Below are 17,402 nucleotides of genomic sequence, written 5' to 3' on the forward strand. Positions count from 1 at the left end.
CTTTTCTTCATAAACATGGAATATCAAGCCTAATCTACAGAACTGTGAAATGATCCCCTTAAACACAACAAACGAATATGTGAGACGAACCCTCAGACAGCACTCTCATAAGCTGATATAATTGGCTCATGAAACTAATGAGTATTATAATCTATGTATATCATGCATCAAACCATTATTCCTCAGACAGCCACATAATATATACATAAGACTTAACTCTATTCTTATAAATGCTGTGGGGTAAGTTTTTTCAATTGCCTTTTTTCCTCTCACCTCCAACTATGCCCCTTCCAGATACCCAAGCTGAAAAATAATGGTTATGTGAGGACAAATCTCAATAAATACTTAAATTGATAAGTATTGCGCATTCCAACCTCTATTTCCCAGATTGTAAGGCTCAGCCTACCTACCTTACACTGGCATAATATTTACTCATGTGAAAAAGCAATCCAATTGTCCAATGAGCACTCAAGCAGAATCTAAGAGTATGATGATCCCTAAACTCCTCAAGGCAGTGCACATACAGGAATACAAGTGATCCCACAGGTCCAAACCTACGGATATCATCCTCTATATGTCTAGCATGAAACCAAAAATCAAAACAAATATATAAACAAGTAAATACCTAAACAGTCTAACAGAATTTGGTTACAAAATATAAAGAAGGCCTTTCATTTTAAACATGAAACCGAGCACGATCTACAGAAATGTGAAATGACCTCTTGAGCCCTATTATAGCGTACCCATAGGCTCAATACCAATGATTTTCATCTTCTATGTCGTGCTAGAAACGATGCTAAAAAAATGAATGAAGCACAAAGTAACTTGTTAAAACTCAGTTAGAAAAAGGTTATATTGTGTAATCTGGCAGAATATGATACTTCAAGTAGGACCAAAGCTGTATATGATCCCTCTGAATTGTTGATCATCTATGAAGAAGAAAACATGTTCAAATAGAGGAAAAAGAAGAGACAGAAAGCAATTTATTTTCCAATTAGAAACTTACATGAATATATAGAGCATAACCGACTTATTTCTTCAAACATGCTTTTAGCACTCCTTTCTCAAATGAAATTGTAATTCGTCTTAGAAATTATGCCTTATTCTTAGAAATTATGCCTAAGGCATGATGTATATTTTAGATAAACTTAATAAACCAAACTTGCGTTTTGCAAAAAAATAAATAAAGAAACAAGCAGCAGACCGAAAAATAGTGCTCAAACTCAATATATCACAACTCAAAATAAGGTTGTTTAGAAAATAGCATTACTTGAAATTTACAGGGGAAAAGACTCCAACCCAGTCCTCATTAGATGCATTACGGTATTCAAGTTCCACATTTACCCACCTTGTATTTTCACCTAGCAAGCAATATATACAAGCAAAACCAAATACCAGTTTAACAATTTTGCATAATCCAATGGTGAAAAGAAAACAGAATAAGTATCTTTCCCTTGGAGCCAAGAACAAGCGGTGATGCTTTAATAGAAGCAGAGTCCTGAAGCGAGAAAGTTGCTTTATGGATTTCTATTTTAGACAAAGGTTGTTCTCCACCACCTTCATTGCGACCATGAGAAGCAGCAACTTGAAACAGAACATAATAATAAGAATCAATAATAAAAAACAATATTATTAGTAACTTAAACTTGAATAAATACAAGCTCTCTATCTTTTTGTAATAAACTGAACAAGAGACGAGCAATAATAAGTGGGAGAAGCTGGCACCGCTTTATCCTTCTTACCTTCTTAAAAGAAAGGTCGAAGCTCTGTCAAAGAAAATATACTAAGAAACTCTCAGCTTGTTTGATGAAATATGCTAAGAAAGTAAGAAGATCTCTCCAGGAGTTAATATACTCAGAGCTGTGCGAGAGTGGAGAACTACCCATCAAATTTTGTGGGGTTTATTCGTGAAAACCCCCCATTTTATGACATGCTTTTGTGTTTACTCTCCAAATTTTGAATCATCACAAAAGTCCCCCCACTCTGTCTAAAATATTTGTTCTATTGCCTAAAATACCCTCAGGGGGTAAACACAAATGTATACCACCAAATTTGAGTTTCTCAAATTCTAACCCACATACTAAAAGAAATCGGCCCAAGCCCAACTAACTAAACTAAACAACCACCGAGTGTACAGGATCACCCTCGCCCTCATCTTCTTCCTGAACTAGCAAACCCTAAGCACTAACCTACAGACCGCCACCACCAATCGGCCCAAAAATCATTCGAAATTGGTTAGGGTGAGATGGTATGTGAAGTCTTCAGGTGCAACAAGCAAGACTACTATCTGTGGTTGCGGCTGAGGTAAAATATTAAGGAATTTATGATGAGTAGTAGTAGCGGGGCCCCCTCCCTCGCTTCAAAGAAGTCCGGACAAGGACCAATTGGAGTATACTGAATTTCTTAAGCTCAGGGCCTCCCTTTACTCTGTGACAAAGTCTAACATTGTGGAGTTCTTTGATGAGTTTGAGTTTGGCCAGAAGGCAATACATATTGCATGCCGCCTTGATGGAAAGGCAACAGGTGAGGCGTATGTGGAGGTTGGATCCGCTTGATGATGCTAGGAAGGCAATGGACAAGGACAAGATGACAATTGGATCACGATATGTGGAGTTGTTCACCTCAACACCGGATGAGGAAAAGGCGTAAAATCTAGATCAAAGCGGTGATGATGGGTTAAATTTTGGAAGATTCTTTTGACCGAATGTTGCTTCGTGGAAGTATATATGCTCATAGCTCATTGGTAGATCCCGTCCTAGTTTTTCTCATTTTTCGCTCTGACCCTTCTTTTATTGGTTTATTTGACGTGGAAGGAATCTTCATTAAACATTTGGAATATGGATGATTAAGCATTTTGATGGAGAGAGTACTCTTTGTAATCATTTTTCTTTGGTCTCTTGACATTTCGGTCCATAGGCAGATGTAGCCTCTAATGGGTGCTGCTGGTTTTTGGGTTTCAATTGGGCAAGATGATGAGTCGACTCAATCATTGGACTTTTGACGCTAAAAGATTTCAAAATTTCATTTGGGATATGATCATTTGGTGACATACATTTGTGTTTACCCCCCTGAGGGTACTTTAGGCAATAGAATAAATATGGATGATTTCTAAACGGGGCTAGGACGGAGTGGGGGACTTTTGTGATGATTTAAAATTTGGGGGGTAAACACAAAAGCATGTTATAAAATGGGGGGTTTTCACGAATAAACCCAATTTCGTGGGTTGGCAATCTCGCGTGGGAGAGGGTAGGAGTAGCCTTTTTGGATTTTCTTCATCGGTTTGCAATCACCAGCACCAATTATCTCCGACAATATCGACAACAAAACATATCGTCGAAATATCGCGATATATCAACAAATATTGTCGATTTTTGCACTGGTATTTATCCAAATTAGTATCGCGATATTTATTTATCTTTCCATAAAATCTCGATATATATTGCGATATATCGCGATATTTTGTACTATGCTTCCGACAACATTTCTGCCAGTTGTTTTGTTCACAAATATAATAAATAATTGTCTATTCCTTCTTGAGTAACGCATTAATGCATGCATTATTGCATTACTAGCTTTTTGGACACGCTCGATGAGCATGAAATTGACCGCGAGATGTTTATACACACATAGTAATAGCAGTTTCAATTCAATAATTATTTTTTTAATATAAGTCTAGGTCTATATTAGAAAAAAAGAAAAAAAGAGCCGAGCAGATACGAAACTATCCATCTGAACACGAAATCACAGTTCAAAATTCAATTGCCCGACCAGATTCACTGTCAAATGTAGTAAAGGATTATATTGAAAATTTATTTGTATTGTATATATAAAAATAGAAAAAATCTACTGTGCGCAGGAGAGAGGTGTGCGCGAGAATCTAGGCCACTCATTAGGCAGAAATGCGTGTGTATTTCTCCAAGAAGTACTACAATCAAAGTCCCTCATACATGTGAACAGGTGCAATCTGCGTACTCTAGAACTCCTAATAAAAATAGGCCATAAAAATAATTATTTTAAATGTAAATTCTGAATTTCATAATGTAATGTAATGGAAACCAAGAGGGTAAATTAATTTTCCAATTTATTGAAACTTTATTTTTTGAGTGTTTGTAATATAATGGAATCCAAGAAAGTAAAATTGGAAAACTAAAATAATTGAAATATGGTTATGAGATGAAATATAATTAGGTGAGTTGTGAGATGAGATAGTTAAATTAGATGAGATATGAGATGAGATGTATGAGATATGAAATGAGATGATTATTTAGTTAAATTAGATGAGATGTATGAGATATGAGATGAGATGATATATTAAATTTAAATTTAATAGATGAGATATGAGATGAGATGAGATGAGATGAGATATGTAAATTACGTATGAACCCTTTCTTTAAATTAAATTTACGATCTATTATGTCATGGGGTATGTAATATGCAAATATTAGTAGGGGTAAAATGGGAAATAGAAAAATCCAGTCGACCCAATCATTACTGTTGAGGGAGGAGTTTTCTTTACAATGGAAAGATATGGGCGAGTACTGTTTCTTGGTAAAATGACTGTTTCTTCTCTTTGACAAACATTATTATATTCGTTGTTTGTAGGCGGTGTGACTCTGTGAGAAGAACATTTATCATTTGAAAACTTCTGGTAACAATCTAAGATATAAGACTTGTACCTCTGTGGTTTCTTTGGATATCTGTTGTGGAGTTGTGGTGCTTGAAACATTGAAACCATATATAAACTAGTTAACCGCAAGGCAGTGGAGCAGAAAGAAATTTGAGGAAGAAGAAAGTGAGGGCCAGAAGACAAACGGACGGAGATTGTACATCTCCTCTCTGGAAGCAAAAAAACTCGGGCTGGCAAGAAGCTCTCAGTCACCATTTCTGGTATTTTTATTTCTATTAATTTCTGAGTGCTTCATAATAACTAGCTTATCAACAACCAGTTATCACACTTCGGCACTTCCGTCCAACTGTGTAGTCTTTCTTGGTTGGACACTAGTTGTCTATTAATACGTAATATCATCTAAGATCATGGATAATCGAGATTTGGAAACCATTGAGAGGTTAATTGTTGATTTGGAGTTAGAAAAACCAAAGAGATATTCCCCTGAGGAACTACAGACCTTAACTTCTGATTTTTCTAAGAAATTAGGCTCTGGGTCGTTTGGAACAGTCTACAAAGGCATATTACACAACGGCGTCCCAGTTGCGGTTAAGGTTCTGAAAGATGAAGTACTACCGGACACAATAAAAGATCAGTTTACGGCTGAGGTGAGCACACTTGGCAAGACCCATCATAGGAACTTGGTCAAGCTTTATGGCTTCTGCTTTGCGCCCAACGTGAAAGCACTTGTCTACGAATTCATGGAAAATGAATCTCTAGAGAAAATTCTATATGAAAAGGAAAGTATAGCATGGGAGACGTTGTGTGATATTGTGGTTGGCACAGCAAGCGGACTCACGTATCTGCACAAGGACTGCGAACCCGGAATAATTCACTATGACATTAAGCCTTCCAACATTCTGCTCAACTCAAAATTTTGTCCCAAGGTTGGTGATTTTGGATTGGCCAAGCTTCTAACCACGGACAAAAGTCATGTCACCATGTCTGGGTTTAGAGGGACTCCTTATTATGGTGCTCCAGAACTATGGATGAGATCCTCATCGGCAACTTATAAATGTGATGTGTACAGCTATGGTATAATGTTATTTGAGATCCTAGGGAGGAGAAGATTTGATGGCCAAAAGTCGTTTCCAGAACAAGTTTGGGAGAAGTTTAAGGAAGGAAAACTAGCTGATCTTATGCAAGGTTGTGGGATTGAGGAGAAAAATACTGAACATGCAAAGAGAATCTTCACTGTTGCACTATGGTGTGTGCAATATAGGCCTCAAGACAGACCATCCATGAGCAATGTTGTGAGACTTCTCGAGGGTAGAGAAGAAGTTGCGAGACCCCCCAATCCATTTTGGCCTTTGGAATTTTCAAGTACAATGACAAGACCTAACCTTGAGTTTGAAGAGAAGGAAAAGGTTGAAATTGTTCTTTTATCTTGTTCAAAACATTTCTTTATTTTCTTCCATCATTTCTAAGAGTTCATAAGATTAACAATTTTGCTTACTTAACCAAAAGATCTAGGAATGAGAGTTAAAATGGTATTGTCACTGTTGAAAAGTGTATTGAAACAATTATGCACTTGGCTTATATTGTGGTACAATGTGTATGCAGGAGCAAAGGGAATCGGTAATCCTTGGGCCTTGGGGTGGTCCAGGAGGGGGAGGGTGGGATGATGGAGTTTTCTCAACAATCAGGCAAATACAAGTCGTCAGAGGAAGAAGGATGATATTGTCGATCCAAACTGAGTATTCTGCAAAAAATGGAGACTCAATATGGTCCACAAGGCATGGATACACTGGTGCTGATACAGTTGACACGGTAATGCACTTTTATAATTTTCAGTTATATTTTCTTATATTAGGAGAATGAGTTGGGTTTAATGTCTTTTTTGAAGAATATAATCTTGATGCTACGACGGTTAGTATGCAGAAAAACATGCTATTGGTAAGGATAGAACTAACCCACATGGCCCAGCACAGAAAAAACCTCCAAAGTCAATTCTGATTGGTGTATTGTATTAAAATAATGCTCTCTCGTCACCAGCCAATCACAGCTGACTTCTGAAGCCTTTTTCTGTGCTGGACCATGTGTGACAGTCGCACCCTATTGGTAACCTTCTGGTCCTGTCAAATGTACATTACAGTTAATGTACTTTTAGGTGTTTAGATCTTCAATCATAATTGGAAAGGTTAAAACTTCATGATTGTATATTCTTGACAATGTTGTTGATCATCATGGTGAAGAAACATCGTCATAAATATATACAGCATTGTTTGATGTCAATTTTTTGTTTCAAATTCATTACATGTTATTAATAATTGCCTTTTATTAATAATGGTATTTGTTACTGCCGGACCCCAATTTGTGTTGGACGGACTCCCACAAAAAAAAAACCATTATTACGAGTGTGCTATTGGTTTCAAAAAAAAAAAAAAAAAAAAAACAATTATTACAAGTATGCCATTGATTCCCAAAAAATTGAATTCGAAACCTCAAACTTAAACGACCCGGCTAGGTCGTTTGGATTAAGTCCCAAACGACTTGGCCACACCGTTTGAGACTTAGTCCAAACGACCCGGCCACACCGGGGGTCAAGAGCCCAAAAAATATAACTTTGAATTTTTTTTCAAAGTTCAAATCCCAAACGACATGGCCACACCGTCTGGACTGAGTCCAAAACGATGTGGCAATGTTGTATGGGATTTGGACTTATAAAAAAAATAGCCACACCGTTTGGACTTAGAAAAATCCCCAACGATATGGCCACACCGTTTGGACTAAGTCTCCAACGATATGGTCACACCGTTTGGACTTAGTTCAAAACGATGTGGCCATGTCATTTGGGATTTGAACTTTGAAAAAAAATTCAAAGTTCTGTTTTTTGTGCTCTTGACCGGTGTGGCCGAGTCGTTTGGAATAAGTCCCAAACGGTGTGGCTAAGTCGTTTAGGACTTAGTCCAAACGACCTAGCCGGGTCGTTTAAGTTTGGGGTTTCGAATTCAATTTTTTAGGGACCAATGGCATACTTGTAATAATTGTGTTTTTTTTTAGATTTTTTGAAACCAATGGCATACTTGTAATAATTGTTTTTTTTGTGGGAGTCCGCCCAACACAAATTGGGGTCCGGCAGGAATAGGACCCATAATAATTGCCTTTGACCTAGTGAGACAATATATTTTTAACATATAATTTTGTTTTTCTCACATTTTTGCTTTTAAACTGCAGATCCAATTGGATTATCCAAAAGAGTTCTTGAAGAGAGTTACTGGGTTCTACCAATTTGAATTTGGAGATAATGGTATGGTTCTTGTGCAGTCTCTTTGTTTTTTCACTAACAAGAAAAGGTATGGACCTTTTGGTGTTGAGAGAGGTACTTCACTTCTGGGAAGGATGGCAAGGTCGTCGGGTTTCATGGTAGATGTGGAGCTTATTTGGATGCTATAGGTGTGCATATGGTGTATTAACTTCAACCTTCTATACTTTCGGGCTCTCCTACCATACCATACCATACCATTCATGTTCCTGTATCATACTTAGTTTAAGTTTATATGGGATGTTCAAGTCCTTGTAACTGGGGTAACTTTTAGTCTGTCAACAAAAACTTGCTACAAGGCTATCTGCAACAAACAGTCCGTTGTTGCAATGTTACTGCCTCTTACTCCTTTGCCATTCTGGTGCTGTATCATTTATCTGTTCGATCATATTTTAGTAACCATGTTGTGCAATTTTAAACTCTGTGCTGCCCCACGTCATTTATTTGGCGGCTCTACAAAGTGAATGTATAACTACTTTGCATTTTAATAACTATAGTCTAATTCTAACGTACTTATTTGACGGATGATTTCACATTTTGCTGCGTTGTTATGTTTCATTGTCGACACTTTTTTTTTTTAATGAAAAAGAGGTTACGAGAAGGTTGGCTTAGTTAGGAGTACATTTCCTAACTAACCGGATTCAAATCTGTAGTGAGTCACATTAGGTGATTCCCACTTGGAAATCCATGTAGGTTTCTCTAGCAGATTACATACTGCTCTTGTCAATAGATAGAGCTATTGTCAACACAGAATGGAGAACTCTCTTCCCAAATGCTAGAATAGTAAATTTGCCGATCATCAAATCTGACCATGGGCCTATAGTTGTGCACCTTAAACCGCATACACCCCCTGCATTTTCACTTCCAATTGATGTGGGCAAATGAGCCAGACTGTAAAAAGTAAAGAGTGATCTCCAAAGCCTGGAACACTCATTCACAAGGATCTCAACCTTATCGTTTTTGTACTAAGCTGAAAAAAGTAAAGAGTGATCTCAAAAGGTGAAATAAGGATGTTTTTGGAAATATCTACTATCGGATTAAGAGATTAAGAGAAGAGATAAAGAAGTGTCAGTCAAACCCAAGATCTAGCCCTTCCCTCGAAAGTAGGCTTCTGGAAGAACTTAACCAAGCGATGCAGTTTGAAGAAAAGTTATGGAGAGACAAATCAAGGGATACTATGCTACACTGTGACGGCACGAACTCTCGAGTCTCGACATTTTCACCTATCAACAGTTGTTAGAAGAAATCGTATTGAGATTAACAAGTTGAAAAAGACGGATGGAACTTGGGCCGAAGACCGACATGCTCTCAGTACTGTCATTGAAGAACACTTTAAAAATCTTTTTACCTCGTCGAACCCTGTTAGCAAAATAAATGAGCTCAACATCATTGACCCTGTTATTACCAACGATGATAACGAGGGGTTTAATCAAAGAGATCACCTTAGATGAAGTCAAAGATGCTCTCTTCTCTATGGACCCTCACAAAGCACCAGGCCCAGATGGCTTTACCCCTTTATTTTATCAGAAATTTTGGGATATCATCCACCCTGATCTTCTAAACACCATCAAAAGCTTCATGAACTCGACCACCTCCCCGACCGATAAACCACACAAATATCACCCTAATCCCTAAATGCCGAAACCGAAACTCTTGACCATTTCCGTCCCATTAGCCTCTCGCAATGTTAGCCTTAGAATTATCACAAAATTCTTGCAAACCGCATCAAACCTCTCCTCGAAAAGTTTATATCCCCATCCCGAGTGCTTTTGTAAAAGGAAGACAAATTTTTGACAATATTGTCATTGCTCATGAGGTAGTCAACTTTGAAAAGGAAAAAGGCGCTTCAAACCGTATGGCTATAAAGTTAGACCTAAGCAAAGCTTTTGACAGAGTAGAATGGGATTTTCTCTTGGATACCATGGAAGCCCCGGGTTTTCGAAAAGTGTGGAGAAATTGGGTAAACCAATGCATCTCTACTACTTCTCTCTCCTTCAAGCTCAATGGGTCACCTACGGGCTTTCTCAAGTCGAGAGAGGCATCCGACAAGGAGATCCGCTTTCACCTTTCCTTTTCATCATCCGCATGGAAGTTCTATCAAGGCTTCTCACCAAAGCCGAAAGAAAAGAAAATACATGGAGTAAAGATCACCGAGCCGACACACCTATATCTCACCTCCTATTTTGTCGATGACGGCTTTCATCTTTGCAGAGCCAACCTCTCCGAGACAAATCACCTTAAAGATATTTTGGAGACCTTTAAAAATGTGTCCGGCAGAGATAAACTTCCAAAAGTCGGGTATTCTCTTCACCGCAATACTCACCACCGAACAAACAAGAAGATCTCAAAACATCCTTGAGATTGAAAAAACAATCACCCATGAAAAAATATCTCGGTGCACCCTTGATTCTCGAAGAAAAAGTGGAATTGAGTTTGATGAAGTCATACAAAGGGTTCTTCAAAGAATGGAAGGGTGGAGAGCTAAACTCCCCCCCCCGGGAAGCTTACCCTCATTAAAGCCGTCACCTCAGCTATACCCTCTCACCTTATGTCTGTTTTCCCGTTACCAACATCGACTTGCAATACCCTGGACTCTTTGAATGCAAATTTCTTTTGGGGGAAAACAAAAGAAAACACAAACAAGATCCATTATATATGCTGGAACAAGATTTGCCACCCAAAATCAAGTGGAGGACTTGGAATCAGAATTGCCTCTCACCATAATACCGCTTTACAAGCAAAGTTATTTTGGAGAATTGTAAAAGATCGAACCGGACAAACCGTGGGCCTCTAGTCTCTTCAAGAAATATGCAAGAGGAAAACCGATCCTTTCTGCTAAATGCCCAAAGGGTGCCTCAAAGATCTGGAGAGGCATTATAAAGGCAAGAGACGAAATTCTTCCTCAATTATGCTGGCATATCGGATCAGGAAATGATATAGACATATGGCTAGATCCCTGGATACCTACTCTGCCAAATAAAAAACCTTTTGGTCCTCCACCGTCAAACAACGCTTATAAGAGAGTTGCAGATCTTATAGACCAAAAAACCGCACTGAAAACGAATATTTCGGATACCCTCTTTTCTCCCCAACATTGTCGGGGAGATCTTGAAAATACACTTCGGTCGGATCGAACATGTAGACACCATCGATGGACAAGGGAACAAAATGGGGAACTCGGCGTCAAATGCGGTACAAATATCTCAAAGACAAAACATCCGACAACGAAAGCAAAATCAACAACTCGAAAAAGATCCGAATATTGATACACAGAAGAGTAAAGTTGTTCCTCCGGAAAAGCACACAAACGTTCCTTCCTACAGAGAACCTAAGGAATAGGACTATTACCAACTCCAAGAATCCTTGCCACGGTGCAACAACCTGTGTGGAATCTAATTCTCATGCACTCTTCCATTGCAATATGCTCAGACACATCTGGTATGCTTCTAAACTTTCCATTAGAACTGACCTCTGGAACCAAACAGATTCAATCGGCTCTATTATTAGTACTATTTGTTCTAACCTACATGATAAAACTATTTTACGAAGCACGATGAGTATTTTCGCCACTACTATGTTTTCCATTTGGATTAGTAGAAATGACCTTGTTTTCAGCCAAAAACAAACAAATGTCTCCAACATTATATGTAGAGCTGAAACTTTCATTACTAACAATGAAAAACCCTTTTCCAAAAACAATCATTTACACATGTGGCCTCAAATAAACAACAATTGGCATTACCTCACCACGGATGCCTCTTGGGATTATAACACAAAGCAAGTAGGAATAGGTTTTGCTTTATGGAATAACTTTGGTTATTGTATTGGTGCAGGACACAAGAGAACCACGACCGACCCGACCCGAAGAGGCAGAGGCACGAGCTATCCGAGGAGGACTAGACTGACTTCGACATTTGCAGATCCGATTTCTACCATTTTGACTGACCGCAAAAAAATTAGCTTTTGAAATGTTGGAAAAGAGGAGAACAAGCTTATCTTGGGGAGCTACCTCAATAGCGCATGATATTTATGCTTGTATCTCATTGTTGGATGACTGTCATTTTCATTTTATTCGTAGAGACTCTAATTTTGTTGCTCATGCACTAGCTAGTAGGGGAAGGAGAGCTCCCCCATTTTTTAGCTTGAACCCACCTACGGCTAGGTCTCTGATTCACTTGTCCGTAGATGAAAACTCTGTAGGAAGGGCTTCCTAAATTTTTTGGAAGTGGTTTTTCCTTTTATATATATATAAAAAAAAAAACATACTGCTCTTGTGTTTAAGCTAAGACTATGTTTTGCAGCTTTATCTGCTGCAAAATTTGACTTCACGCCACGTGCTTGTCACCTTCACATAGTTGAGTTTCTCCTTACATCTTTCCCTGCACTAGGTTTAACTTAATTACCATGGAAGTACTGAGGTGCCAAATGCAGTGACAGCTGCTCTCGAGTGACTCCACCCAAACTCTGTTCCATCCATTACACAGTGCCATTTCCACACTTTCTATGATGCCTATATTTCAATTTGCAAAGGACTTGTAATACTTCACATTCACTATTTCTATAAGTTGCACCATATCCGGTTGGCCCTGGATTTCCTTGAGAGGAAGCATCAGTGTTTATCTTTGTAATTCCTTCATCTGGCGGGTCCCATATTTGGTTGTGAAAATGACAGCTTTTGAACCATTTTCGGTTTATTTGGCATCATATCAGAAATTTACTGTTGAGCAGCTGACAAAGACGTTGCCAGGTTCCGTTCAAGGGTCCTGAACTACCAATAAAGAAAAATGAGATATGAAAACTAGATTAACTGTCTTTGGGAAGGAGTTGACTACTTGACTCTCAGGAACCCGGTACTTAAAATAGACCCAGTCGTCGGTAGTTGAGTTGCTCCACCGTTCTCCTCCCAGTTGGAATTATTCAAACTCTGTCTAAAGTCTAAACAAATCCAGATATGAAAGTCAATGCCATGTCCCCTTGACTTCAGATTTAAGACGTGGTTTCCTGGTAAAGATGCAACATTGCATCTTTATGAGGATTTGATAACGTTTTAGGCTTTTAGTTGTGTAATAACAACTTTTCATGCAAAGATGCAACATTGCTTTCTCTCTTTTGCTCCGAATCTCAGATTCTCAGATACCTTCAATTGCTTTCTCTAACGTTATGCGTTTAATGTAGTAAGTACTACGAGTATTTCAATTTTTTACAGGTTGTGAGTAGGACTTCAGGACTCAATGTGGAAACTTCACTCTTCTGTCAAAAGCTAACATATTTTTCAGGTAACCAATGCTTGTACCTTTGACAATTCGTAGAAGAAGTTATACAGATCCTAATATGTTTGCTCTTAATTACTTCAAAGTATCCATTTAAGGGACGGGTCCTCTAAATTTTACATATGTATACAGATGAACAGATCCTAATAGTATAGGCACAAGAAATTGTAAGAGCACTATGAAATGAAACCTTGGAAACTAACACCCAAATCGTTTTCCACTAAGAGCTTCAAATCAGAACTCCACATTGTGAATAGCAACTCACTAGATGTGAGAGCTAAGATTGAAGCGACCTTCTTTGTGTGTGTGTGAGGGAAAAATAAGTTGGAACCATATAAGGTGCACCCGATACATACATTTCTTTTCCTCATTACATTTTCATCAGAGATCATGGCCAATGTTGAATTGAACTCAGTAGAGAGGTTGATTGGTGAATTGGAAATCGAACAACCAAAGAGATTTTCACCTGAGCAGCTGCTGACCTTGACTTCAGCTTTTTCTACGAGTTTAGGATTTGGTGGATTTGGAACTGTTTACAAAGGCATATTAGACAATGGTGTCGAAGTGGCTGTTAAGGTTCTTGGGCATGAAACTCGGTCAAGCTCTATGGCTGAAGTATCTGATGATCAGTTCAAGGCTGAAGTATCCACACTTTGCAAAACTCATCACAGAAACTTGGTCAAGCTCCATGGCTTCTGCTTTGCACTCGACATGAAAGCACTTGTCTACGAATTCGTTCCAAATGGGTCTCTAGAGAAAGTTCTATACGGAAACAAAACAATAAAGTGGGAGACGCTGTGCAGTATTGCGATTGGGACAGCAAACGGGCTCTCCTATCTGCACAAGGATTGCGAACCCAGAATAATCCACTATGATATCAAGCCTGCTAACATTCTGCTCGACTCAAATTTTGTTCCTAAGATTGGTGATTTTGGTTTAGCCAAACTTATTACCAGGGACAAAACGCATGTCACCATGTGTGGATTTAGAGGGATCCGTGGTTACGGGGCTCCAGAGCTTTGGGGTGGAGCCTCATCGGCAACTTATAAATGCGATGTTTACAGCTACGGCATATTGTTGTTTGAGATCTTAGGGAGGAGGATAAGGGAAAATTCATTTCGAAACCAAGTTTGGGAAAAATTACAGAAAGTACAATTGGAGGACTTCATGAAATTTTGTGGCATTGAGGAGAAGAATATAGAAAACGCCAAGAGGATCTCAATGATTGCCTTATGGTGTGTACAATTTTTGCCTCGTGATAGACCATCAATGAGCGAGGTCGTTAGACTTCTTGAGGGTAGAGAAGAAATCCTGATGCCTCCTGATCCCTTTCGGGGTTGGAACTCTTCGAGCGTCTCTTCAAGTAGTATGACAACAGTTAACCCTGAGCTTGAAGAGAAGGAAAAGGTTAGAATCTCTCCTTCTCTTGTTCAAGATATGTGATTTTTAGATTGTCTACATATGTTTCTTAAGAGTTCATAATTGTTTCTGACTTTCTTCTAATCTGTTTTGCTTTGCTTCCTCACTACTTTGTTTAAAAGTTCATGTACATGTGTCCAAAACAATTCAATGTGCTTTGAGGACCAAGAATGTCTTGCTATTTTCGTGGCTTATTGTTATTTTCGTTAGTACAATTATGTACCTTACCATCTTTTGATTGTTTGCTACTGTGTACTGCAGGAGAAAGGTAGGATTGGCAATGCAAGGATCTCAGTATTTATTGGGCCTTGGGGTAGTCATGGGAACCACTGGGATGATGGTGTTTTCTCAACGATCAAGCAGATACAACTGTTCAGAGGAGAGAGAGAGATTCGGGCAATCCAGATAGTGTACTGTGGAAAAAATGGAGAGTCCATTGTGTCTAAAAAAGCATGGGTGGGCTGAAAGTGATATTATTGACAAGGTACTTGGGTAATTACTTAAGTTTTTGTGATATTAGGTGGGTAATTACTTAAGTTTTTGTGATATTAGGACCTTTTAACCTTTTAGCTTTGAACAGGAGTAAAGGATCTGATGCCACGAAGGTAAGTACTGTAGATTATCATAAAATACTTTATGGGAGTTGTAGAACACGTAAACAAACTCATGATCTTGAGGGTATTTCTAAGTTCTAGATTAAGCTAAACTTTTGTAGATAGGATTACAGTATTTGCAAATTTCTCAATTTTCCAAATATAGTATCAATTACTGTGAAAAGGAACGGTCACAATGCTTGATTTGTTGACTACATTCAATATACAATGGGAGTTAAAGTTTCCAATTTGAATATATATATATATATATATATATATATATAAATGCTTAAAGTGGTTGGTAGATCATATCTACAAAAGTTTAGCCTAATCTAATTGTTAGAAATGCCCTACTGATCATAATTTTGTTAAGTGTTTTAGTTTTATATGTCCCTAGAACCCTCCCATAATATCCTAGAATCGGAATTTTTATAAATGTGTGTATTTTACATGCTTAGTTTTGTAATAATTATTCAATCTTAATTTCAAAACTTTAATTAAGATGATAAAAAAAAATTATTATGTTGAATTGTTGATCGAAGTGATTATCCTTTGATTTGGTAGGGAATTTTATTTGAATATGATGAAGAAATCCTCACAAGTATATTAATATATGTCATCTATCTAATACTTAAGGGTATCCTGACAAAAATTCAAAGTGAGGAAGCACTTCTTAGTTCTTGCAATAAGATTAGACATTATGTTCTTAGCAATTATAAAAAATTTCTCAAACTCAAATTTGAGCTTTATTTTTGCAGATTGAATTGAATTACCTAGATGAGTTCTTGAAAAAAATATATTACGGGGTATCATGCATTTGAAAAATATGCATATGAACACATATGAAAACAAAGTTGGAGGCTTACAAAACAAAGTTGGAGGCTTACATCTTTTGAGATCTCTTTGTTTCTTCACTAACAAGAAGAAATATGGACCTTTTGGTAATGAGAGAGGTACTTACTTTACTTCTGGGAAGGATGGGAAGGTTGTTGGGTTTTATGGTCAAGATGGAGCTTATCTGGATGCCATAGGTTTGCACATCGAGTATTAATTTCAAACTCATTATCGAAGAAAAGAAGAAGAGAATATTAATATGATATGGGCTCTCCTAATCATCCGGTAGCGGACCCGGTTTTCACCCGCCACTCAAACCCGCACCGACCCAAAAATAGACCCACCCGCCATTGTTTTTACGCGGTCGGGTTATGGGTGCTCAAACCCGACCCGTCAAGCCACCCGACCCGCACCGTGTCAAAAGCCATTGATCCAACCCTGTTGACCCGCACAATTTCAAGACTCTAACTCTAATATTTTTGTATTTTGTTTATATTTTCTTTTAACTTTTATAGGAATTTGGGAGATATGAACACAAACTTATGAGTTCAACATCAATTTCAAATATTCAAGTTTGAACATTGGCCAAATATCAAAAGTTCAAATTCAACTTTCGAATTTTGGAGAAGATGAATCATTCATCATTGTATTAATTTCGAATTCTTTTAGATTATATTTTATTGTTTTGTACCATAGATCCTCGCTCCCATCTTCATTTTATCATGCTATGGAAATCAATCAATTACAAATGGTAAATCACGAGAAAAAAATTTCAAATTTACAAATATAGTTTTGGGTTCAAGTTTAAGTTTTTTTTTTTTTTTTGTTTATTTTTTATTGATTTATTACATTTTTTTTCTTTATGTTGTGAATTGGAAATATATTACTTGCAGATAGGAAGTTTTTTTTAGGGTGAAATTGGATTAAAATGATAATTTCCATCCGACCCGGATAACCCGCCCAAGACCCGCCCTGTAAGCTGGCCCAACAGGCCGGGTGATGGTACTAAGACATGACACTTCAACCCGCCCCGTCGGGGACCACTGGATTTGTATCTCCTAGACCCGTTACCTTGCGTGGAATTTAGAAAATGTAATTTTGTACTAATTTGGAACACGTTACATAAATTGGATACCTGGTCTAGTATGTGATTATGTTTGGATTTCCTAAAACTATACTGAAAAACAAATTTAGTAAGAGAATTGGGTAATGTAATAGGATATTGTGGAAATCTTGTATATTGTGAAAAGATTCTTAGCATAAGTTTAGGAGTTAGTTTGGTAGTTTCCTAGATTAGCTAGGTCTTTGTTATTGTATATATATATATTGAGGTGAATAGAAAGAGAAGAGCAAGC

At 37.8% G+C, this 17,402-nt stretch overlaps 2 protein-coding genes and 1 long non-coding RNA gene across 8 annotated transcripts; 2 read left to right on the top strand and 1 right to left on the bottom strand.

Annotated features, from left to right (window-relative positions):
• Nucleotides 1-839: 839 nt before the first annotated feature.
• LOC147499495 (uncharacterized) lies at nucleotides 840-16,236 on the bottom strand. Of its 2 annotated transcripts, none has more exons than XR_015195905.1 (3): nucleotides 16,101-16,236; nucleotides 1,007-1,584; nucleotides 840-929 (listed from the first exon to the last, which is right to left on the bottom strand). It is a non-coding gene; the product is annotated as an uncharacterized LOC147499495 (long non-coding RNA). The 2 variants fall into 2 exon arrangements; XR_015195904.1 differs by lacking the exon at nucleotides 16,101-16,236 and adding an exon at nucleotides 1,743-1,912.
• LOC147499496 (cold-responsive protein kinase 1-like) lies at nucleotides 4,520-8,443 on the top strand. The gene is made up of 3 exons (XM_086561257.1): nucleotides 4,520-6,033; nucleotides 6,230-6,436; nucleotides 7,844-8,443. The coding sequence occupies exons 1-3, from the start codon at nucleotides 5,035-5,037 to the stop codon at nucleotides 8,060-8,062; spliced, it is 1,425 nt and encodes a 474-aa protein (XP_086417383.1). The 5' UTR covers nucleotides 4,520-5,034; the 3' UTR covers nucleotides 8,063-8,443.
• On the top strand, nucleotides 12,248-17,244 carry LOC147499497 (rust resistance kinase Lr10-like). 5 transcript variants are annotated; one of them, XR_015195893.1, is made up of 4 exons: nucleotides 12,248-14,608; nucleotides 14,882-15,104; nucleotides 15,972-16,332; nucleotides 17,058-17,244. XR_015195893.1 is itself a non-coding variant. In XM_086561260.1 (3 exons), exons 1-2 carry the CDS (start codon nucleotides 13,592-13,594, stop codon nucleotides 15,083-15,085), a joined length of 1,221 nt encoding a protein of 406 aa, XP_086417386.1. In that variant the 5' UTR covers nucleotides 12,248-13,591; the 3' UTR covers nucleotides 15,086-15,104; nucleotides 15,201-17,244. The 5 variants fall into 5 exon arrangements, 3 of the variants coding, with proteins under 3 accessions (XP_086417386.1, XP_086417387.1, XP_086417385.1); XR_015195892.1 differs by having other exon boundaries at nucleotides 14,882-15,140; nucleotides 15,173-17,244; XM_086561260.1 differs by having other exon boundaries at nucleotides 15,201-17,244.
• Nucleotides 17,245-17,402: the final 158 nt, after the last annotated feature.

The sequence above is a fragment of the Coptis chinensis genome, chromosome 5 (genome assembly GCF_015680905.1).
Source record: "Coptis chinensis isolate HL-2020 chromosome 5, ASM1568090v1, whole genome shotgun sequence".
Classification (NCBI taxonomy): domain Eukaryota; kingdom Viridiplantae; phylum Streptophyta; class Magnoliopsida; order Ranunculales; family Ranunculaceae; genus Coptis; species Coptis chinensis.